Source organism: Thunnus thynnus, chromosome 21, assembly GCF_963924715.1.
Source record: "Thunnus thynnus chromosome 21, fThuThy2.1, whole genome shotgun sequence".
Taxonomy (NCBI): domain Eukaryota; kingdom Metazoa; phylum Chordata; class Actinopteri; order Scombriformes; family Scombridae; genus Thunnus; species Thunnus thynnus.
The window spans coordinates 1,678,375-1,702,697 of NC_089537.1; the positions used below are offsets into that span (position 1 = coordinate 1,678,375).

General features: G+C 41.3%; 1 protein-coding gene across 2 annotated transcripts in view; it reads right to left on the reverse strand.

The window, feature by feature from the left end:
- dnah5l (dynein, axonemal, heavy chain 5 like) overlaps window positions 1-24,323 on the reverse strand; it is a 66,572-nt gene continuing 42,249 nt past the window's right edge. The window contains exons 63-93 of one of the 2 annotated variants that reach the window (XM_067578241.1): window positions 23,735-23,964; window positions 22,592-22,750; window positions 22,268-22,424; window positions 21,144-21,289; window positions 20,181-20,315; window positions 18,228-18,329; window positions 17,984-18,097; window positions 15,421-15,588; window positions 15,220-15,324; window positions 13,601-13,714; window positions 12,902-13,078; window positions 11,326-11,520; window positions 11,060-11,215; window positions 10,766-10,948; window positions 10,414-10,584; window positions 9,561-9,812; window positions 9,199-9,325; window positions 8,795-8,916; window positions 8,563-8,712; window positions 7,319-7,483; window positions 6,705-6,922; window positions 6,374-6,429; window positions 5,461-5,582; window positions 5,027-5,177; window positions 3,815-4,014; window positions 3,445-3,633; window positions 2,485-2,617; window positions 1,304-1,512; window positions 992-1,213; window positions 616-890; window positions 1-379 (exon numbers count right to left, since the gene is read on the reverse strand). In XM_067578241.1, the coding sequence (XP_067434342.1) occupies window positions 657-890; window positions 992-1,213; window positions 1,304-1,512; window positions 2,485-2,617; window positions 3,445-3,633; window positions 3,815-4,014; window positions 5,027-5,177; window positions 5,461-5,582; window positions 6,374-6,429; window positions 6,705-6,922; window positions 7,319-7,483; window positions 8,563-8,712; window positions 8,795-8,916; window positions 9,199-9,325; window positions 9,561-9,812; window positions 10,414-10,584; window positions 10,766-10,948; window positions 11,060-11,215; window positions 11,326-11,520; window positions 12,902-13,078; window positions 13,601-13,714; window positions 15,220-15,324; window positions 15,421-15,588; window positions 17,984-18,097; window positions 18,228-18,329; window positions 20,181-20,315; window positions 21,144-21,289; window positions 22,268-22,424; window positions 22,592-22,750; window positions 23,735-23,964 (4,862 nt within the window). In that variant the 3' untranslated portion in view covers window positions 1-379; window positions 616-656. Of the gene's footprint in view, window positions 891-991; window positions 1,214-1,303; window positions 1,513-2,484; window positions 2,618-3,444; window positions 3,634-3,814; window positions 4,015-5,026; window positions 5,178-5,460; window positions 5,583-6,373; window positions 6,430-6,704; window positions 6,923-7,318; window positions 7,484-8,562; window positions 8,713-8,794; window positions 8,917-9,198; window positions 9,326-9,560; window positions 9,813-10,413; window positions 10,585-10,765; window positions 10,949-11,059; window positions 11,216-11,325; window positions 11,521-12,901; window positions 13,079-13,600; window positions 13,715-15,219; window positions 15,325-15,420; window positions 15,589-17,983; window positions 18,098-18,227; window positions 18,330-20,180; window positions 20,316-21,143; window positions 21,290-22,267; window positions 22,425-22,591; window positions 22,751-23,734; window positions 23,965-24,323 lie in introns of both variants that reach the window. The other variant, XM_067578240.1, reaches the window with a different exon arrangement.

Here is a 24,323-nt window from a genome sequence, read left to right on the forward strand (position 1 = left end):
TCACTTCACAAGCTGAGTTTGACTCTGAGGACAAACATCAGTTTTTATTGTTAAATCTTCACAGATCTCACAGTGTCGTAAACAGACACAAAGCAGAATCAGTGTTTAAATGTGTCTGGAGGAAAGCGACTCTTAACTGCTAAGTGATCTAATCAATCAGAAAGTTCATTGCCATGATACATTTGTTACATTTGTTTTACACCAATTTGAATAATTTGATTAATAACAGGTTTTTAATTTTAGTTAACTTAACAACAGTTTTTATCAGCAACCCATCATCATTATTAAGGATACTTTCCATTCTGCGTCCTCACTCCTCCGTCCTCCAGCCCTTAAATGCATCTTGTATGCACAAATCACCACGTCTTTCTATTACAAACTATTTATAAAACATAGAAATGCAAACAGTGATGTGAAGATATGTGGCTCAAACCTCAGATTCTTGAATTGCATCAAGTTTCAAGTCTCTGCCAGCTGATTTTCATAGAAATAAAATGAAACCAACGGCTGTCTGGAAGGAAGGAAATCAATCTAAAGATGAGGGATGGTTTGGAAAATGATCAGCAGGACTTTAAAATAAAATTAACAGCTAAAACCTTAAAAAAATACACCTACTTGTTACTTTTTATGCTACTTGACCACAACAAGTCAGAGGATCATTTGCAGTCACAGAGCAGCGCGGCGCCTCGCAGCGTCCAGTGCTCCGCCGGCTGCACGCTCCTCAGCTGCAGCGAGAAGATGAAGTTCAGGTCGGTCCGCCGCGGTTTCTTATACACCGGACATGAATACAGGTTGATCGCCCCGCCGCCACCGGGCTGACGCTTACTGTCGGCCATGTTGGCTGAGCTGACAGCGTAGACGTGAACCACAGGGAGGGGAGTGAAGAGGACCTGAGAGGAGACAGCGGACAGGTTCATGGGAGTTTTGTATCATTTATTATTTTATTAGGTTTATAATCGTTTATTATTTTAATAAAACTGCACACACTGACCTTGGGCGGGGACTCAGTGATTTTGGCGCTGCGCCGGTCCCATCCTGCTCCATCCAGGAAGAGGCCATAGATGTAGACTCCGCCCATATCCTCTGGGGGTGGCGCCGACACATCTTCCCTCATCATCTTGGTAATGTCGTTGCTAAGGGTGACCGTATCCAAGGCCCAGCCCCTAGAGAGGTTGGAGCGTGTTGTCTCCTGACGCATGGCGGTCAAAAAGCCCTGCAGGGAAAACAACAGACTCACACACTCACTTCTAAAGATAAAATGCCAAGAAACTAAATGAACGAAGGTGGCGTGGTGTGAACCGACCTGCGGGTTGAAGAAGCCGGTGAGCCAGAACTGGTTTGGCCGTCCAGTGCTGATCCAGCTGCTGAGCTGCTGGTTCCTCTCCAGCAGCTCGCTGAACCAGAAGCCCAGCGTGGCCGACGGCCAGCTGAGCCGCAGCCACAGGCGAGGGATCCGAGCATCAAACATGCAGTCGAGAGCGTCGCGCAGGTCCTCCGACATGATGATGGTGCCTGCAGCGTGTCAAATTATAATATTCATAATAATAACAGCAATAACAACATTATTTATATCGCTCTGTTAAAAACAGAGTTTACAAATTGCAATTTGACAATTTGACAGACAAAACAAAAGCAGGATACTCAGAAAGCCAAACAGTAAGGCCAAACGCAAGACAAAATTAAGATCAATTTAAAGATGCAATACACAACATTCAGCCACTAGATGTCACACTATAGCACCAGCATCTTGACCAAAACAAATGTGTTCGTTGTGTCGTGTCCCTGAACCGACAGCTCACAAAACTCAGATCAAACTGTCAAACTAGGAAGTGCTGATCAAATACGGATCAAGATTCTGTTAGTGTACAACATATTTTTGTGTGATGTTTAGCTGTAATTTGGGATAAGTTTGTGACACGCCGCCGCCGTCTTGGAAACAGACACGGAGGACATGGAGGGACTCACATGCACTAACATGCATGTGCGGCTGAACCGGCTATCAAAACAAAGAACAGAGAAGCTCAGATTACAACACACACAGAGGGAGTGTGACTTCATTCTCTGCTCAGGACGCCATTACTCCGCTATATCTTTACATAGCAAACAGTTGTTTTCTGACGTCCAGAGAGGCTGAATGTCGTTTCTTGCACCTCTGAGGAGAAGTTAAGACAAGGCAGCAAAAGATGAAAGATAAAAAGACAGTAAAAAAACATCACATCACATGAAAGCAAGTCTATAAAGCCTCGACTTTGGAACGGCCAGAAAGGCCCCATGTGAGGATCTAAAGCTGCAAACTGGCTCATATGGGGCCGATATATCTGTTATGTTTGGAGCCAGACCCAGATGTGCTTTAAAAATGATCAGTAAAATCTTAAAATCAATTCTGACTTGAACGGGGAGCCGATGGAGAGAAGCCAGGACTGGGGTGATGGGATGTCTAAATGTTGAAAATGTGTGTGTTCGTGTGTGTGTGTTGTGACTGACCGTCGATGGCCAATTTGAGGTCGGTGAGCGTGCTCCGTACGCTGCTGATGACTCGCTGCATGCGGTCTACCTCTTGCCGGAGGAAGATGTTCATCGGCTGGAGTGGACCCATCTTCTGCAGCTGACCTTTGACCTTCAAAAAAACACACTCAAGACTTACTCAGCATTTCTGCAGAGAATTACAGAGAATACATTTGTATTGTTTAATATCAAAGGAACATTGAATTTTGGGAATGGAGAGTTAGATTAGAAAGTTGATACCACAAACATACCTGTGTACTAAATATGAAGCTACAGCTAGCAGCTGGTTAGCTTAGCTTAGCATAAAGACTAGAACCAGCTACCCTGGCTCTGTCCAAAAGTAACAGAATCCACCTACCAGCACCTCTAAATAACTTTAATTTAATTTATTTATTTTGACTGAAGACCATGATCACATGCTATGGAGCACAAACAGAACACACAGTAATAACTAAACAATAGCACATAGCATGGCTAAAGTACAACAAATGTTACTCAGACAAAGGAAGGACATTTTTCAAAAAGACACCTAATTAATAATAACTTTTGTCTTATCTGATTGTAATAACAAAGTTAATTTACACATAGATGTGTAGTTCAATAATACTTTGGCAGGTACCTTTCTCTAGATTCGATAGTCTTCTCCCAGATGGTTGCTATTATAAAGGCTGCAGCTCTAATACATCATATCTTGTTAATTTAACTGTAAAAACGATACTTCACTGTTATACAGGCTGTGTTGGAAGATTCTTTGGCCAGGTACTTGGCAACAGCTTAGAGCCAAGAAGCATTCCTGCACATAACCGCCTGTAAAACTGCACTTTGGTTTTTATACAGATATATTTTTTGTTCCAAATTAGAAAGTAAACGACGCCCGTCTGGCTCAAACTGGCACTGTGCCGGTCTGGTGTTGGAGCCCATTCAGCACTAAACACACACCTCATGTGGCACGTAGTCAGGTGGTAGCTTCTCCAGCATCTCATTGGCTAGTCTCTGTACACTGGCCTCCCTGGTCTCTCCGGTCCCGCCCCCGCTGTCCTTCGGTTGGATGTTGATGATGGTGCTGAGCGTCTCAATGGCCAGATTGGTCTGGTAGGTGATGTCAGCATTGGGGTGGAGCCCAAACACCTGCGAACAGGAAGACAAGGGTTAAATGATGAAGCTGCTGGACTGTTTTTCTGTGAGTTCTTCTGTGTTCTCATAACCTTCATGATGATGTGTTAATAAAAAGGAGCATCAATGTGAACGTGTTGTTTCTGGTGCTCACAGACAGCCTTTAACCCTGTCGTGCTTCTGAGCATGCTCTGACCTCAGGTGAGTCGACCAGCGGCAGGGCTTCGATGTGCTGCAGGATGTCCTGGACGGTCTTGGCCTTGGTGGGGATGCTGTAGCCCTTATAGAAGAAGAACTTTTCACTGAAGGTGTTCTCGCTGAACCAGACATGAGTGAAGGTGTTCAGGAGGCGTTTGTCCAGGTCATCGGTCACCCGACCGCCATACTGGACCTCACCTGGTTATGGACATGTAGAAAAAGAGTAATGTAATAAACTAATAATCTAATCTGAGCAAGTTAGAGGTTTAGTGTTGTGCTTCTTGGTTCACCCCGCCTGTCTTCATCTCTTGTAGTGTTGTATTTTTTTGTGCCGTGTCTTGTAAATTTTCATGTCATATCTTGTTGTGTAGTGTCTTGGTGTGTCATAGCTTGTCGTGTTGTATTTGCTTGAGTTGTGTCTTGTTGTCATATTGTGTCATGTGTGTATCTTGTAACATTGTATCTTGTCATGTCATATCTTGTGTATTATCTTGTGTCGTATTTTGTTGTTTAGTGTCTTGTCAAGTGTTATCTTGTTATGTCTTGTGTCATATCTTGTTGTGTAGTTTCTTGTAGTGTCGTATCTTGTCATGTCGTATCTTCTTGTCGTATCATTGTATGTACTGTCTTGTGTCGTATCTTGTTGTGTCGTGACTCGTTGTGACATGTCTCGTTGTGTCGTGTCTTGTGTTGTACCTTGTTGTGTAGTATCTTGTGTATTATCCTGCGTCGTATCTTGTTGTGTCGCGTCTTGTTGTGTTGTGTCTTGTCATGTCGCGTCTTGTGTCGTATCTTGTTGTGTAGTGTCTTGTCGTGTCGCGTCTTGTTGTGTCGCGTCTTGTCATGTCACGTCTTGTGTCGTATCTTGTTGTGTCGTGTCTTGTAGTGTCGCATCTTGTCATGTTGCAATGTGCATCTTGTCCTATTGTGTTGTGTGCTGAATCTTTTATTGTTGTATCACAAATTTTGCTCATCTCAACCTTTGAAATATTACTTCATTTTGTCTGTAAAGTAATAAAAGATGTACAGGACCAAGACCAGACCTACTGAGTGACTTCTGGCGTTTAAAATGTGGCTATAGTGTAGGATTTGATGTTATTTAGGGTTTGAAGTTTCACTGCCTTAGTTAAATAATGGATGAAACTCAGCCTGGTTCAGGAGTTTCTCGCCTGGTAGAATAAAGAGCATGATAGATTTAAAGAAGTCTGACCCAGCATGTAGCGCAGGCAGCTCCAGTTCACTCCTCTCTTGGAGTCCAGGTCATCCAAGTGGTTCTGAACAAACTGCATACTGGAGGTGAAATCTGCCTGGTTGAACTCGTAGGGGATGTTCCAGCCGAGAGGACCGAACTTACGACGCTCCTGACGGGGTGACAGAGGAAGGAAAAAAGAAAGTATTATTTCCAAATCACATCCATCAGCTCTTACACTGATTGGTTTCCTTCCCGGCAGCTTTTCATTTCAGTTTATTTTTATGAAAATTATCATGCAGAGATGTGAAACTTGCAGTCATCAATACTTGAATCAGGTTTGTTTTTGGTGATGCAGGGACTGTAAAACTCTGAACAAGCAGTGACACCAGTCATTGTAAAAACAATGTAAATTTGGTCATTTGGTCGTTCATTGCATATAAACAGGCGGATACCTGTACAGTGGTGTGTAAGAAGGCCACAGCATACAGAAGAGGTTTCCACTGAAACAGGTTGCTGATCTCTAACTGATCCTGAGTGACGCCACTGAAAGTCCTCTTCAGACCAGCTTTCATCCCTGATGAAGGCAGATGAAAGTGAAGAAAACCAAAGAAACTACTTATTTTCTACATATTTATTATCTTATTTATCTTTTTTTGGTTGTAATCTCTTTCTAGCCCCTACCTTCTTTAGCTTTATTATTTATCTACTTCCTTTTGCCTTGAATAGATTTTTATACACAGGCGCATTTGTAGATGAGCAGAGGCCAGTTTAAATGTACACACATAGATATGTGCACATATATATGGGTTTAAATAGGAATATACAGCTCTTGTTGTTTTGTGTTTTTTTAAATATATATAACTATCATTATTATTATTATTTTCTTTTATTCTTCTTTTCCATTCCCTTGGTTCTTAATATTAAAAACAGAACATGATGGAAAGCTGGCCATGACATAACATGTACAAAACATTTGTCCTAAATTAAATTAAATAAAAAAAGAGAAAGAAATAAAAGCAAAGAAACAACTAATGGATGTTGAAGATGGAAATTACTAAAGATAAAAAATGGGCAGAGTAAATGAATAAATTAATTAACATATCAATTAATCCATTAGCCATGATGAAACTAACCGTAAAGAGGACCAGAAGCCTAATATATCATAAAATATATCCAAGGCGCAAGAGGATAAAGTACGTAACATTTAATAAATTAGATAATAAATCAATCATGACAATAGAAGAATCAAGAAGCTGATTGAAAAGATTATCAGCTGAGGATGAACATAAAGGTGAAGAACTGGATTCACTGAACAAGACTAAATAAACAAACAATATAACTGGACTTCAGAAAGCAGTTTATTACCGAGAGGAGGTTCATTGGTGAACTTGATGGAGGACTGAAGGAAGTTGATGGGGAATCTGTAGAAACACAAACACAGTGAAATTACAGATGTAGACCTGCCAAGTCTGTAGACACACCTTCTGGTACAGACTGAAAAGACTTTACTTAAATGTGCTTCATCAGATCCAGCTGAAAACACACTTTGGTTGGTTTTTGGTTAGTTTAACTTATTTACTTACTTTACATTTTTAGCTGAAACCCCTCATCAGCATGTTTGTTCTGGTGTAATGAACACAGCAGCCTCTAGGGGGAGCTAGCAGGTCACCGGACTTCGTCTTGCGTTATCAGTTACCTGGGGTGAACGTCGGTCGTCAGCCACACCCTGAAGTCCTTATGGACGCTCTCTAGTGTTGCCATGGTGACCGTCTCCAGCAGCTCATCCAGGAAGTCCAGTCCCAGGTGGCAGTTCTGCAGGAGGAGCCAGCCGCCGTCCGTCATGCTGTTGGCCAATAGCCTGCGAGCGTGAACCTCCTGGCCCTGACCCATGGAGATGGGACGGCACGGCGCCCCCTGCAGGCAGAGGACAGGTCTCTGCTGTTCATCCATCCATTTTCAATCTACTCATCCATCACATCATCTGTCCATCTTTTTTTTGCCCTATTTATATCCTACTTAACTTCTATAAATCCATCAATCTATTAACTGTTCTCTCTTCTATTCTTTCCTTTATTCATCCATCCTTTCTTTAGCCCGTCCGTTTCCATTTGGTCATTTTGGTACTTCTCTCTCTCTCAATCCTTTCATGTATTTCTGCCCATTAGCTAATCATCTATACATAGTTTATAATCTTTCTTGCTTTCACTGATTAATTAATTATCTTCTCTTGCATATACTTCAGTCGTCCAGCCATCCATCTTCCCATCCTTCATCCACTAATTTCTTTTCATCATCTCATCTATCATTCACCTTGTTCTTGGCCAGTCTCTCTATGTTCTCAGTTGGGTCGGAACCCATCGACAGCAGACAGACCATCGGCGTCCTGTTATCGCTCTCGGCCCACATGGCGTCCAGGTCCAGAACCAAACCTTCAGCGTACTGTTGACCCAGAGAACCTGAGATGTAGCGCCGCGCCTGGCCAACAAACACACAAAACCTGTTACATGTATTAAACTGTTATAACTATTAGCATTATATATCTAGATTTCTAACTGTTAAAATGACATCACAAACTCTTAGAGTTACCGCTTTATCCATTAGCTTTGCATTAGCTTAAAATCTCTAATTTGGGGGGGTGGTTTTGTTTGTTTAATTTCCGTACTTCGTTTCCTGTCATCTTTCCACATGTATAGGACACATAAATTCACCATTAAATTTCTAATGTTAGCATCACACCCTTAGCGTGTGTTAGTGTTAGCATTATAAATTACATTTTAACTGTTAGTATTTCAATTTTGTCATTATTTCTCTAACTGTTAGCATTATAACAGAATAACTGTCAGCATTGTAACATTATCTATAACTGTTAGTATTATGCTTCTTTATCACTTTAAATTTAAAAGTGTGATGATTTTAAGAGACTTGACATGTGGTGAGTTGAAGATTTGCGGCAGCAGTTTGTCCTCCTCTACAAGATACAGTTAGCATTAAATCAGGACCTGCTAACATTAATAAACATTTGCACTGAACTTACTTATTCTTGACCTACAGTTTGGTATGAGTCTGAACTGATAGGCGGTGGAGGAATTATCACAGCGTCCGTCTATGAACAGTTAAATCAGTCACCCATTACTGTCAAATATATATTTAAGCAGGCTTAACTGTACACAGATATGTACACATGCATAGACTATACATAACCACTTACTATATGTATATATAGTAACTTATTACATCAGCCATTCAATATCTATTTCAGCTCTTTTACACAACTTTGCACTACTAGTATCCTTGTTTACAGTCTACAGAAACTGTTTGACCTGTATAGACTTATATGTTGTTGTCCATTTGTTGTTTCTGTGCGTCTATTTTTTCACCTACTTGCTTGTACATAATAGTCATATGTTTGTGTTGTACATGTAAGCACATTGAGATCCACTAGAAACTGTATGTGTAAACATACTGGGCCAATAAGGCTGACTCTGATTCTGATCTGTCCTGTAATGAAATCCAGTCTTTTGTTGTGGGTGAACTACAGTGTTCAGCAGTCCGACCTGAGCGATGGTTCGGTCGGGACACCAGCTTCGGATGAGCAGAAGCTTCCGGAAGGTGTCAAGCTTTTCCTCATACCCATCAGGCAACGGGGCGTCCTCTGGGGCCGGATGGTCGAACCATGTCCTCCAGGCACGCTCGTTCTGGCCCACCTGAGACATACCGGGACATAACTTCTTTCAATCTGTGTGTTTCAGCTTTACCTGCTTTAATGACCATGGGTCTGGGTTGTACCTGGGTCAGGATCTGATTGAACAGTGTCAGGCCGGACAGCTGCACCAGGTTGAGCCAGGTCTGATCCAGGATCCAGCGCCGTGGTTTGGATTCAACAGAGTTTAGATCTAGAGAGGCGCCGCCTACACACAAAGTACTTACAAAGTATTTACTTCAGTAAAAAAAGAAAAGAAGCACAGAGGGAAAGGAATGGAGAATAAAGAAAAGATTTGGTAAGACATGGAAGGTACAACATAGTGAAAGAGGACAGGAAGGGGCGGAGAGGGAAGATGGATGGATGGATGGATAGATTGCTAAGGCTATTGCTAAGGTAGTAGACTGTCCACACTTGAATAATTTACACAATGTATACATATATATACTGTTTATATATATATATATATATATATGGATGGGTGTGTAACCTTTGACGAAGGTGAGCACCTCGGTGTGCGAGATGTTTCGGTCCTGCAGGTCGATCTTCAGAGCCAACAGCAGAGTGAAGAGCAGCTTGTGCTCCTCATACAAACCTCTGGCTGTGTAACAGTACACCTGAGGGAGGGTCAAACAGTCAGTTACACCTGCAGCTTACATCCAATCACAACCAGATGTAACCTGTTTTTACAAATGTTTTGGGTTGACACAATGAGTGCAGATTGGCCAGTTACACGTTTATAATAGAAAGGTAAGTATGTGAATTGATTTTTTAAAATTTGCCTCAACAGATATAATGTCTGTCAGAAATATGAGGGTCACACCTTCAATGTGGACTAAAACTAGCTGGTACCTGGTAGGTGAGGAAGTTGATGATGTTGCTGATGCGTTTGGAGGTGAGCTGCGACTTGGCAGAGTGCTGCATGGACGAATCGAAAAGTCCCAAGAACTGCCGCAGCGACGTCTGGTACATGACGTTGACCAGTGACATCTCCACGATCAGGAAGTAGAGGATGCTCCCCCTGGTGGCCACTGGACGGTACTCCTCCCTGGCTTGGTTGATCTTTACCTCTGTCTCCGCGGCAACTGACAGTTTCTCACTCACCTGGAGGACAAGAAGATGAAGTTGGTTTGGTTTTAAGAGTTTTACTTGTTTTCCTTTGTGCTTTTATTTCATGTGTTGGTCATAGAGTTCGGATAAGCTGGTAGGAAAAGTAGGGAAATGTGAAAATACTCCCATTCAGCCACAGGAGCATTAATGAGATCCTACATTGATGTTGGGTTACATAAAGCCTGGTCCCCAGTCGTATAGGATTAGATTCTGAAAATTCAGCAGCAAAAACTGAACAAAGTGACAGCAAAAGAGAAATCTTGATCAGTGACAGAAAAGTAGAGAATACTGTAATCAAATGTTGGTCTCGTATAGTTTTATTGCAAGTTTTGCATTTGGGGTAATTTTTCAGTTTCAAATTATTTTTATTCACTTTCTATTTGTAACTTTTATATGATTCTTAGGAGATTTTGTTCAACGACCATGAAAGAAATCTATCTTCCATACATTCGGTATTCCAGCTCATCCCAAAGGTGGCGGATGGTGTTGAGGTCAAGTTCAGTCAAGTTCTTCCACACCAAACTGGTGAAATCATTTATTTATGGAGCTGGCTTTTTGCACTTTGGTATTGACATGTTGAAACAGACAGCTGTACCTCCTGAGCGGTGGTCTTGGTGACCCTCAGCACCTCGATCAGAGACTGGTCCTCCACCAGGGACCCCTGTGTGCTGGTCAGCCTGAACAGCAGACTGTCCTCCAGCTCCTGCATCTTCCTCTTGTTGGACGTCACCTCCTCCAGGAGCTTCACTCGCTCCGCCTCCAGCTCCTGGCGGGACCCACGAGGTTGAATGAATTTATGTAGACGTTTTAAGGTTTAAATCTGCAATAACTGATTTTTTGGCCACTTGGGGGCAGCAGAAACAAGTTGTGAACTCAACATTGACATATTGTCACCTTTCAAGTTGATATATTTTTTATTATTTACACATCGAGTAGTTAGTAGTGACCTGTTTCTCCAGCAGTATGACTCGACCCAGCAGCTGGTCCTCCAGCCCTCGCAGGGTGACAGTGAAGTCGACCACAGCCGTCCTGGCGCTGACCTCGGGGCTGTACGCCGGGTTGGCCAGCTTGGTGGTGATGTAGAGCGTGAAGCCTTTCATCACATCCACTTCCTTATCTCCTACCTTCACCTGCAGGAGGAGTTTTAGAGTGTTACTGTTTATCATTTGATTCATTTCAGCAGAAGAAAAACTAAAGGATGAATTCCTGTTTAGTGTCTAGTGTAGTTGGAGCTGTCTTACTTTATAAGTGGATCCAGACTTGATGTAGTTTTTGTCCAGTATGTTGTCCAGGACGGGATCCAGTTCCTCCCCTACATCCTCCAGCAGCAGGGGGCGCCCCAGAGACAGACTGTCCTCCAGGTGAGAACGGAAATATTTATGGTTCAGAGACGTCACCTGAGAGAGAGAAAAGGAAATCACACAGATTTATTTTCACTTTATGTGTCTTTGTGGTGTGTATGCTCCTCACCAGCAGGTAGATTTATGAAAGAGGGTGTAAAACTCACCTGCAGCTGCTGGTCTCTCTCTCTGTTCTGGATCCAGGTCTTGCCCTGTCCCTGGGGATCTATCAGCAGCGGGTAGCGTGACGCCTTTGTCACCACAATGCCATTCTGGATGGACAGATCATCGCTGGGTAAACCCTGCAGGTTCCACTCGCTCACTGTGGCGTTGTCCACCAGCAGACCAATTACATTCAGGTCCTGCAGGGGACAGATATGGCTGTGTGACCTTGTAATGTTCAGTGGTGGAAAGTAACTAAGTAAATTTACTCAAATACTGCACTTCTGTACAATTTTGAGGTACTTGTAATTTACTTGAGTATTTCCATGTGATGCTACTTTCTACATTTCAGAGGGAAATATTGTACTTTCTACTCCACTACATTTATTTGACAGCTTTAGTTACTTTTCAGATGAAGATTTGACACAATGGATAATATAACAAGCTTTTAAAATACAACACATTGTAAAAGATGAAACCAGTGGTTTCCAACCTTTGGAGGGGCCCGACCCCTAGGTTGGGAACCACTGGACTAAACTAGCTAACTGTATATAAAGTAGTGTAAACTAGCTCCACCTCCAGCAGCTACAACAGTAACATGCTGCTCTAACACTGATGCTTCACTATTAATAATCTAATGATGTCATATATAATAATATATCAGTCAGAGGGACCAAACCACTACTTTTACTGCAATACTTTAACTACATCAAGCTCATAATACTTATGTACTTTTACAGCAGTAAAGGATCTGAGTACTTCTTCCATCACTGTGTTCTCTGAGGATTCACATCCTATAGATTAGTTTGTCTGCAAACAGTTTTTATTTTATTCATGCTAAACAATAGAGCAAAAGATAAACAGCATCTAATGATTATATGAAACATAAAAAGCCGTGACGGAAAAGAACATAGAATGAAACTAATTAAACTAAGACCTTTAACAGTAGTCTGACAAGGGGGATAATTAATGTGTGAATAAACTAAATGGATGAACAAATGAATAACTGCAGAGGAAACTGTTGGTTTTAACTTTCTGTAAATTCTTAAATAAAAGCCAGTATTTAAGTAATAGACAGGAATGGATGAATAAAGGCCAGCTGCTAATAAAAGGTGTGTAAAACAATTACCTGTACTATAATAGTGGTTAATTCGGTAAAACATACATTTACATGCAATAATTCCAAAAGTAAAGAGTAATACTCTGAGTTTCTCTTTTACTGCTCCAATTCACTTATTATATTCAGTCACTTCTAGTTCTGCTATCATCACTGAAACTCAACACACAGAAAAACAAGCACCCAGTTTCTTTGATGTTTCACCATTTTCCTGAAACTTGTTGCCAATTAACAAAACTACTGAACACATTTCACATCTGCAGCTAAAATGTCTGTTTAAATATATATATTGTCCAAAAAACTGTTCAAAAACTGAAATGTCTTCATTTTAAAACAGAAATATAATAAAAATATTTGTGTGAGTGAACGCAGGTGCTAAAGTGAGCAGGTATTCAGAATATAATCAGAGTAGATGGTGACTGAAAGAGTTAACGTGTCAGTGAGGTGACTGTCTGAGGTCTCACAGGACTGAAGGGGATCAGCTTCTCCTCCATCTCTTTCTTCCACAGCTCCAGCAGCAGGCTGCGGTACTCCTGGTTGAAGGGACCGGCGTAGGACAGGAAGCCTGTGGACAGCAGGACGTCCCCGACCAGGTGTTTGATCTGAGTCTGGAACCCAGCGCTGCTGTCCGTCCAACGCACCTGAAACAGGACAACACCAGGGGAGGAGATGGATGGATGGATGGATGGATGGATGATGGATGATGGATGGATAGATGGATGGATGGATGTTTAGATGGATGGATGGATGGATGGATGTTTAGATGGATGGATGGATGGATGTTTGGATGGATGGATGCTTAGATGGATGGATGGATGGATGTTTGGATGGATGGATGGATGTTTGGATGGATGGATGGATGTTTGGATGGATGGATGTTTGGATGTTTGGATGGATGGATGTTTGGATGGATGGATGGATGGATGGATGGATGTTTGGATGGATGGATGGATGGATGTTCAGATGGATGGATGGATGGATGGATGTTCAGATGGATGGATGGATGGATGGATGTTCAGATGGATGGATGGATGGATGGATGTTCAGATGGATGGATGGATGGATGGATGTTTAGATGGATGGATGGATGGATGGATGTTTAGATGGATGGATGGATGGATGTTTGGATGGATGGATGAAGGGATTGATGGGTAAAAGCTGACCTTCTCTCCTCCCAGCCCATCGATCAGAGCTGTAGCGTTGGCCATCTTGCGGCGGCAGGCCTGGGCATCGTCCTGCAGGTCCTGCTTCTCCTTCATGGCGGTGTCGTAAAGCGCCTAAAGATCAGGTCACATCGCTTATTTATACACTTAAATACATTAACAGGATAAAGCGATGGTATGAATGCAAGAAGAACAGCAAATACAAACTCATGGAGTTGAGATAAACCATTTCAAAGACGACTCCTCAGATTTATCATTTCACTCCGATAACATAATCAGACTCATGATGGACGGTTTTGTAAAAAAAAAGGATCAAAACTGATGCAGCTGAAACAGAGATATCGTCTTTTTTAATCCGTGCATTCTTCAGAACCTGACGCCTACATTACCCACAATACAACTGGACGGCCCATACATCAGTCAGATATTGTGGTGTGTAATGCTAGTAGAGTTTCAGCACAGATGAAGAGCTACAGAGGTCTGGTAACCTCACTGTTGTCTATCTCCACACCTGATTATTTTACTTTTTGTTTTATGACATTTGAGTTTTTATTGATATTCAGGGACTGCTTGGTACATGGCAACAAATAAATCTTTATATCCTCTCAGGATCACAGGAGTTGACACTGTTACATTACATGACGTAGAAAGTAATGATAATAATAAAGGGTTAAATGAATGAAAATAAGTAGCACATACGAGAGAGAAAGATCCAGTTCCCAGTAAACTGAAAACACATTATACATTTTTTAGAGTTATAGATCATAAATGGTTGGTTAGTTAATAAAACTGTGACAGCCTTTGCGATTAGTATTCATTGTTTTTCCCCCAACCAATGCTGGCGATTTGGACAAGCAATTAGAGTATTTAAACAACATCAAATCCTAATGTAGCGGCTGCACCACATGCCGACACCGAGTGTTAGTGGTTTTCTGTTTAGCAATGTAGTAATGACAGCACACATAGCGTTTTGTTCTCATACAGCAAACACTTTATTATTATTTGACAATTTGTTTGCTAATTTGAGTGCATGCATTTTGGTTAACATTCTGTCATTAACTCTTACTTGCTTTAAATTATGTTTGTTTTTCATGTCCTCTCCTGGCCAAAGGAAGCGGCGCCAGTAAAGATGGCCTCTTATACTGTGGCAGGCAGGAAGTGGGAGAAACCAACTGGGCTTGCCAGAGGGGAGTCTAATTATTTTGGAACTTTAAGTTTAGTTGTTTTTCTTGGTTTGACAATTAGTTTGGTTGCAAATAGTTTCTTGATTTAAATCTTTGTTTGTATTAAGGTTAATTTGTCATAGAGAGTTAATTGTTTATTCCTGTCCTCCTTGTGTTTGTGTAGGCGAGCCTATGAGTATATAAATGCTCCCTTTGTGTCATTGTCAGGTCAGTAGGCCCTAGTGTTGAAATTACTTTTCTCTAGTTTTCCTATTTTTGTATTTTGAAAAATATATTTTGTTAAGTTGAATTTAAGTTGTAAATAAATTACTATTCTTTGCTTTACACACCTTGTGTTCTTGAGTCTGACTGCTTGGTCCCTGACAGCTACTGAGCAGAATATATAAAACCATTAATAACTCTGTGTGTGTGTGTGTGTGTGTGTGTGTGTTTTACCTGCACAGCATCCAGCTCCTGCTGTTTGGCATCCAGCTGTTCCTGAGCTTTAGTCAGCTCAGCCTGAGCAACCACCAGACGAGCCTCCTGCAGGGCCAGGTTAGCCTGCACACACACACACACACACACTGTTGCTACACCACTTACAACAACATTGTCTTGTACATAAAGTCTGTAAATATTTGAGTCCTCTGTGTTCACCTTCAGCGGCAGGACCTCCTTGTTGATGGCGAAGAAGTCGGCCATGGCCTGAGTCCAGGAGCAGAGTCCCGCCACGTTACCACAGATCCTCTTGGCCGACTCCATGTTGTAGTCGTCCATGTCCAGGTAGGGAGCGAGCAGCTCCACCACCTCCCCTGTGATGGAGTCCTGCAGCACAAACACACAGTACAGATCAGTGCAGTAAACTAATAGTGATGTAGATGCCGTTTTCTCACCGGCTGGATCACCTGTGTGTTAAACATCATAGAAAACAGCTTCAGAGGGTGAAAGTTTTAACAGCAGTGTGATCTCAGCACAAAAATAGAGTTCACAATCGTTCAAAAGCAATTCAATAGACGTTTTAAAGGTGCAGTGTGTAGAATTTAGTGGCATTTAGAGGAACAAACTTGGCAGAAGTGGAATATAACATCATAAATATGTTTTAATTAGTGTAAAATCACCTGAAAATAAGAATCATTGTGTTTCCGTTACCTTAGAATGAGCCTTTTATATCTACAGAGGGAGCGGGTCTTCTTCCACAGAGCCCGCCATGTTTCTACAGTAGCCCAGAATGGACAAACCAAACACTGGCTCTAGAGAGGGACTTTCACATTTTTTACGAGTTTTGCTTGGAGGTGGAGGGGTATCCAACTGGTTGCAATCTGCAACCTCATCACTAGATGCCACTAAATCCTACAGACTGGTCCTTTAAGACATAAAAATACTCTGCTTTGAATGATAATTTTTCCACAAACAAAAGTGCCATTACCTCGTTAAAATGGTAACACTTTATTTTAAGTTCCCCTGTCTAGCATTTAAAAGGTTTATAACACAGGTGACTGTCATAAACCACCAGAACTAGATTCTGGCTCTGTGGGTCAGATTTTAGGACTAAATCACAAAGTGAAGATGGAGATATTTGCAGTCTAACTGAGGTACGGTATCATCTCAACACCTATATTCAAAAATCTTGAGTTGATATCTTAAGTTGATATGTTGAACTTATTAGCAAACAGTTGCTTATTTCCACATCCAGCAGTTACGGAGCAACATTATCATTCATGTGGAGTCGTGTTTCTGTCCACCTGGTGAATGTAAGTCCAATATTCACTCTCTTTTAGCTTCTGTTTTTACTCTCTACCAACTCCTGAGGGAAATATCTGGCTCTTTAGCTGCTAAATGCTCCACTATGTTCACCAGCTAGTCTACAGCTAACTGTGTCTGTTTGTCGTTTGGTGCTGAGCAGGTAGTGTACAGCGGCTTTTTACAGCTTTTTCTCTGAAAACGACGCTATGAGAGCGCTGAGAGTGAACCAGAACAGTAAAGTTGCAGCCGGACAGATAAACAATGAGCTGAAACTCACTATAAAGCTCCGTAAAGCCGAGAGGAGCTGCAGAGTCTCTGATAATTCTCTGAAGGTTCATCACTACGAGCCACAACCAACACATTACACACTGACACATCAGACTGTCGAGGGATAGAAATATGGATTATATTCGCTTAAACCATCACAACTAAATGTCTTCAAACCTTCAAAACAGTCCATTGAAGAAGTGAGGACCAGTCAAAATGTCAGACGATGTTGTAAAACTAAAACTGGTCCTCAGGAGGATAGAAATACCAGCACATAAACACATACATGGTTCAGGGTTTTTCCAGCTCTAAACATACAGACGATCAGTGGCAGCTCCACTAATCCACAGCTTAGCAGGTATTAAGTGTGTGCACACTGATAGTCAGCACTATAAAAGCAGGTGATGGCTGCAGTGTGATAAGATGAGAAGGGAGTTTCCCTCAGACACACACTGATACGCATAGATGTGTGTGTGTGTGTGTATTTGAACGTCTGGCTTTGTGAGGACCAATTGGAGATTTAGACCTTGGGACTGAGGACATTTTGGCCAGTTCTCAATTTCTGCTGTTTGTTCTATATTTGTGAGCACATTTTGTCAAGTCATCACTTCTTCAAAAGGACCATTTGTGGGGTTAAAGATAGAATCAGGTTTAGGGTGGAGCCGCAAAGATTAATTGATCGACACAGACTTAATCAGCAATTATGGTGATAATTGAATAATCGTTTTATGGAAACTAATCCCTAGTTGCAGCCAGTCAGTCCCTCCAGGAAACTGCAATTTTATGATCGCAATATTTGATGCAAATTCAAGAAATTTACACAATATTTGCAAGAGCTTGCAGTTTTGCTGAATTACTGCAACTTTTTGCCAATTCATGAAATGGACCAATCAAGAGAGCGCTTGTGATTTTGACCAATTGTTGTGTTTCATGTCGTGGTAACTTTATGCCATTGTAGCACGCAGGAAGTGATTATATATGACTCTTCATAGGAGGAAGGAGTTAAAATACTGCACAAAGAGTGCATAAAACATTGCAAATTGTATTGCAATTTTTGAGAAAAGCTGCTGCAAAATCAAACATTTTTGGCCCCGATAGTCACAAAAAAACTTGAGGTAAGGGTGCTGGAGAATGTTATTGATGATCCTCACATGTATGATAATATAAATGTGTGTGTGTGTGTTTGTGAGTGTGTGTGTGTGTGCGTGACCTTGCTGAAGTTGAGCAGCATGCTGAGGAAGGCCGAGTTCTGCATCAGCTTCATGGCTTCGGCCCATGAAGGTCGCGGACACGGACGCTCAGGGTCAGAGGTCACTGTGTCGATCTGAGAGCAAACATGCAGGGAAAAACAAAACAGAACTATGAAGATGAAGATGAAGATGAAGGACAAACATGTCTCTTCAGCCTCTAATGACAAACTAGACTGGATGAAAGCAGACGTGAGAGTCAGCGACCTTCCTCTGGAACAGCAGCAGCACGGCGTCCATGATCCTCATGATGAGATGAGGAGGCTTCTGCAGCTTCCTCACGGTGGCGATGTCCGCGGGTTTAATGGTCTGTAGAGAAACGACGCAGCCAACATGATATTTAATATACTTTCATCCTGCCATATGAGCTTTATGCTCCATTAAAAACCAGCGTAGAAACCAACGAACATCAGCTGATAGAGACGCCTTTCTTTGTCTTTTTGTCTGTTAAAGTGGTTTTTATGTTTTTATTCTGTTTTATGGCTTTTGCTATTTTGATTGTAACACTTTGCTCAGCTTTTGTTGTTTTTAAAATGTGCTTTATAAAATTTGACAAAAAAAGTCGTTCAACATGCAAAATGCTTCGTCCAGCTGAGGAGCATCTAGAGAATCAGGGTCCAGACGCATAAATGAAGCGCACACACACAAAAAACATGCATACGCTGTTTCCTGCACATAAACTGTTTGTTATGGTTGATAACAAGCTGCACTGACTGATTTTTTTGCATTTCCACAGATCTGTAAAAAGCCAATCATTTATAAACTTAATACTGTGATTCAATCTATCATTTGTTTAATTGACACAGGAGTCGACATTTTATTGCTGTTAATATTCTTTTTGTGACACAGCTTGTAAAGTTAGTTTAGATATGAGCTACAAACTAATTATTGATTATATTTCTGAGATCTCACTGCTGATGATGGTTTACAGGTTTGAGTGATGAATTAATGATTTGATGATATAAACAGCTGTAAGTTTCATTGACAGGTGTACAGACAGCAGGCGGCGAATTGATATGAAAACATCTGGTTAAAGGCGTCTTCATCTATTTATAGATAATTGTGGGAGAGGAAATGAGGCTCATGAGGCGTCCAGTTCCACAATGACTGAGATTTATAAAACAGAACTATGCGTACGCACAAAGAGAATGCCTCTATATATCTCTGGCTTCTGGCGGAAAAACACTCTCATGCCTTCAGTTAGTTAAAAAAAACGCAGCTGCTCGACTTTTAGTCAGTTCAAAGATCGAATCACTCCTGTTTCAGCCTCGTCACTGTCAGGTTTCACTTTGCTGATAACATTTAAAGCACTTTGTGGTTCAGAATCAGAAACATCTTTTAAATCACTTCTTAAAACTGTATTTTATTAATCAGAGACATGCTCGTTAGGGTTAATACTTCCACATAAGTGATTCTTCTCGTCCTATTATAGGAACCACAGGGGGATGACGAAGCAGAAAGCTCATTGAGACACGTGTCCCCCACCCTGAGTCTCGACCCCCGGGTTCCTAGACGCTTGTGATTCCCACGTCCCCACGCCATCGACCCCCTTCATCCCTCTCCTCTACCCCACCGTACACGACCCGGACCAACCTTCAGCTCCCATTCATCCCCCGGCAATCGACCCCTTCATCCCTCTACTCGATCCGCGTCCAGCCCACCGTACACTCCTGAACCCTCTCGACAAACCAAATAAATCTACTTTTATATTGTTCAAATGGCGTGGTCTTTGTGAGTGAAGTTATTTTGTCCATCCTGTTTGTTTCTTTGAACATATGACATCAACCCTGCGCGGACTGCAGATAAAAATGAGCTTTCTTTGCAAAATTTGACACATTTACATCATATTGATGTTAATTAATGTCTGCTGTCCCTGATAAATAAAGGATTACAGTAAAGGCTGCAGGCTGAAAACTCACACAAACCAACCCTGTAATGATTTGTTAGTTATCAACAGTGATTCTGAATAAATCTCCCACCGGCCATGAACGCCTCATCACTCCACTCTGCTGGTGAAAGAAGAGTTCAGCAGATTCTCCTCTTCGCTGTAGATGTTAGTTTGAAGCAAAAGCAAAGAGAGGAGAAGCATGTGTGTGTGTGTGTGTGTGTGAGAGAGTGAGTGAGTGTGTGTGTGTGTGTGTGTGTGTGTGTGTGAGAGACCTGCAGTGCAGCCTCAGCAGCCTCCAGTGCTGGTTTTGCAGCCTCCAGTTTGGACTCTGCTGATGTTTTATCGGCTTCAATCTCGTCAACAATGAGCTGAGCTTTATCCTTCACCTTCTGCACCTGCTGCTTCACCTGGAGAGAGAGAGAGAGAGAGAGAGAGAGAGAGAGAGAGAGAGAGAAGAGAGAGAGAGAGAGAGAGAGAGAGAGAGAGAGAGGAGAAGAAAGAGAGAGAGAGAGGAGAGAGAGAGAGGAGAGAGAGAAGAAGAGGAGAGAGAGAGAAGAGAGAGAGAGAGAGAGAGAGAGAGAGAGAATAAATCCATAAATCCACTGCTAATTTATTACACATATTTTTTGGAAAAGTCAGAAAAATAACAGTGTTTTGGAAAATGGTAGTGTCCAATTTTAACAATTTTAGAGTGTATTATTATGAGAAATTAGAGGAAGGCAGCACCTCTGACAAAGATTAAAGGCAAACAATAGCTGAATAAATTAAACTTAATGATGAAACTGACATATTTTGACACTACAAGGAGAACCACTGGAAGGTAAAACAGGAAAAAAATGACTTTATACAAGTCTCAAAATAGCAACATGGGATCAGAGACGCCAATAAACGAATCAACAGGACTTCATGGATGATGGAAAAGATGTGACTGAACTTCCTAAAATATTTTGTGTGTGTGTGTGATTTTTGTTATTTTCTCTTATTGTCATTGTGTAATCCTGCAGATCGTTTACAAATAAAGATTTAAGTGACCAAAAAACAATTATTTTATTAATTGTAATTAATAAAAAAATAAGTAAAACTAAAAGGACTTGAAATTGTTTGACGACACCTTGTTAATCAAATTACAAACAAAAACTCATCAGAATAATTTAATTTAAATGAATATATAATTAAAAAAATGTACACACAAGGGCTTTAACAAACTGTAAACGTTAACTAGTTTTGTATCAAACCTTTTCAGCAGCCTGAGCTTTAGCAGTGACCTCCTGCAGGACTTCGTCCGCCCTCTGGGAGGCGACGGCGAGCTCCTGCTCCTTCAGCACCAGCTCCTCAGAGAGCTGAGACACCGACTGCTCCGCCTCCATCAGCTTACACAGACCTGCAGGAACAAACAACACAGGTTACAGACTGCATGATTAACCCACTGCATCCACTGGTGGAAAGTACATTTATTCAAGTATTGCTCCTAAGTACAAATGTTGTACTTGTACTTTACTTGAGTATTTCCATGTGATGCTACTTTCTACATTTCAGAGGGAAATATTGTACTTTCTACTCCACTACATTTATTTGACAGCTTTAGTTACTTTTCAGATGAAGATTTGACACAATGGATAATATAACAAGCTTTTAAAATACAACACATTGTTAAAGATGAAACCAGTGGTTTCCAACCTTTTTGTCTTTTGACGTCTTACAAAAAGCAGTGTGTAGTCGGGGTCACATTTCACATGTCTATGAGTTGTTAACAGCTCCACCAAATAGTGATTTTTCCCTCTAAACTTCTCACATGCTTTCATTTCAATAAATGTTCAAATGATCCAATATTTCAGCAAAAAATCAAAGATTAGAGAAAAAGTCAGAAAACTGAAAACAGATTTGTGTATCAGACAGAACAGTATGAAATTATCCATTAAATACATCTATGTTCTATTGTCTTTTCTGATTCTGCCTCCATCTAATTCAAGTAAATGGATGTAAAAATGGGATAAAATTGAATTCATGAGTGATTGACTGAGCTGCCAATCAAGTATTTCGTACTCTATCAGTAATTGTAGCTCATCGTTAAATAAGGAAAGTCAAAGCCACTCTGTTCCACTCTTTTAAGAAATGAAGTATTAAATTAGGTCTAATATTTGTGTTTTCAGTATGAGGGGGACATAATGTGAAGCAGTTGATCTTAAAGCATTGAGCAGAAAAGCAGAATATGGCAACAAAGTCACAACAACATATATTTTATCTGTGTGAAAAACTGGACAGAATGTACATTCAGCATTAATGTTAAATGTTAAATAAAGTCCGAGATTTGTTTTGTTTTGTGAATCCTTCTCTAGTTGGTAATAAGTAATAAATCTACCCGTCTTCATGCGCTCGGCCAGCGTGCCGACGTGAGCGATCTTCTCTGCGTAGATGATCTTGTAGCTGTCGATGAAGGACAGGTAGGATTTGGGCGTCACAAACGTCTGACGGCGGAAACGCTCAAAGTACTCTGCACATTTCTCCGCCACCAGGTCCTGCAGGGAGAGAGGTCATGTGATCAGAATCTGACGACACACACCTGATCCCAAAGTGAGCAGCAGCGACCGTTCCTGCCATATTTTCAAATTTAGACAAATTCTCATTCATGTGTTTTTATTTCTGGGGTTGGTTGGAGTTTGTCTGATGACAATGTGAGCACTACCTGGAAGGTTCCCATGGTAACCACCACGCTCTGCTTTACGTCCTCTGAGCAGCGGAGGTCCTGGTACTGAGACAGGAAGTGATGCGATACGGCCACCAGGGCGTCCCGAGGCCAGCGCTGGAACCAGTCCACTGTGCAGCCTGATATCAGGCCTGGGAACTGTTCAGGTCAGAGGTCAGGGGTCAGAGGTCAGGGGTTTGTTTGTCCTTTGCTTCAGTTTAATTTCCCAGGTTTCATTTTCCCTGTTTCATTAATGCTTTTGTTCATAATCATCACCTTTTTGTGCACGAACCCTTTAAAAGTTTCAAGTGCCAAATAACATCTTCTGCCCTTTATATGGGGTGACGGCACTACAACCGTGTGATGTCATCACATTTCATCACATCACATCACATGATCTCATGTTACCACATCCCGTCATTCATCTAATCACATCACATTATTTCATCTCGTCACATCTCATCAGTCCTTTCAGGGTTTCACAGCGTTTTAGCAACTTTTCTTAAAAACTACAATCAAGGGAAAATAAAGCATTTTTTAAAAAAAAAACTACAGTCAATGAAGAGTCATATGTAATGACTTCCTTGGATAAAAAGCATCCTGCAGATCACAGAAACATCTATATTTCAGTGCTAATGTTTAATGTATCTTCTGAACATGAGAACCATGAGGACTCAAAGTTATATAAAAAGGAAAATACTGTAACTGAGTTTCATTTATATCCTTGCTGAATGTGCTGCGATTACTTATGTTACCGTGACACTAAATGTCACAATTGGTCCAAATCAAGTCTGTTGATTTGTACATTTCATGTGGAAAAGTTGCTGTAATTTAGCAAAATTGCAAACTCTCACAAATATTGCAGCGATTTCTTGAATTTGTGTTAATTGCTGCAATCTCAGTTACTCTTTAATCCCATTGAACCTCTTGTCTCATTTGACATTTGATCTCATCAGTCCATCTTGTCTTTTTTCGTCTGTATATGTGACAAAGAGTTGGCTTCTGACACAAAACACATTTCAGAGGAGCATTAAAGTCAAATCTTATCTCATTTCACCTTTTTCTTTTATCTCACCCCTCATGTGAAACAGAGTGTGTTATGATGCGAGACGAGACTCAGTCATGGCTCAGTCTTTGTCTCACCTTTAAGGCACGAGTGCGAAACTTCTCCCCGACAGGCGAGAAGCAGAGGACGACGTGGAGGTTGCTCCTCACGCGGGACAGGAAGAAGTCGTAGAGGTTTTCTGGGGTCGGAGGTCGACGAGGATGCTGCCGCTTCATGACAGGAATCAGATCCTGAGTGATGTCATCCAGCTCGTCACGAGCAAACAGGTTGGAAACCTCGCCGCTCGCCAGCACGTTGTTCATGTATTCTGTAGAGGAGAGGAGGAGAGAGTGATGGTTAAATATTTAGAAACCAAACATTTGCAAGGAAGAAGCACAGACAGAGAATGATTTTATTAATCTCCTGACCTTTCCTCTAACAGGCAGATTTCTCCTCTCACATTCTTGTTCCCAACAAGACAAATTCTTTAGATTTCAAGGACCACATAACCTCAGGACAAACTTTACTCTAAGAAGAGCTCAATTATCAGGGTGCTGTTTGCGTCTGTCCAACATGTAAAGGACGGTTCACAATTTTTCAAGTCTGTCAGGAGCCCAAATGGCAGATATCCACTTGGAGGACAAAATGTATGTAAGTTTATCTGAAGCTAATATGAAGCTTCAGCAT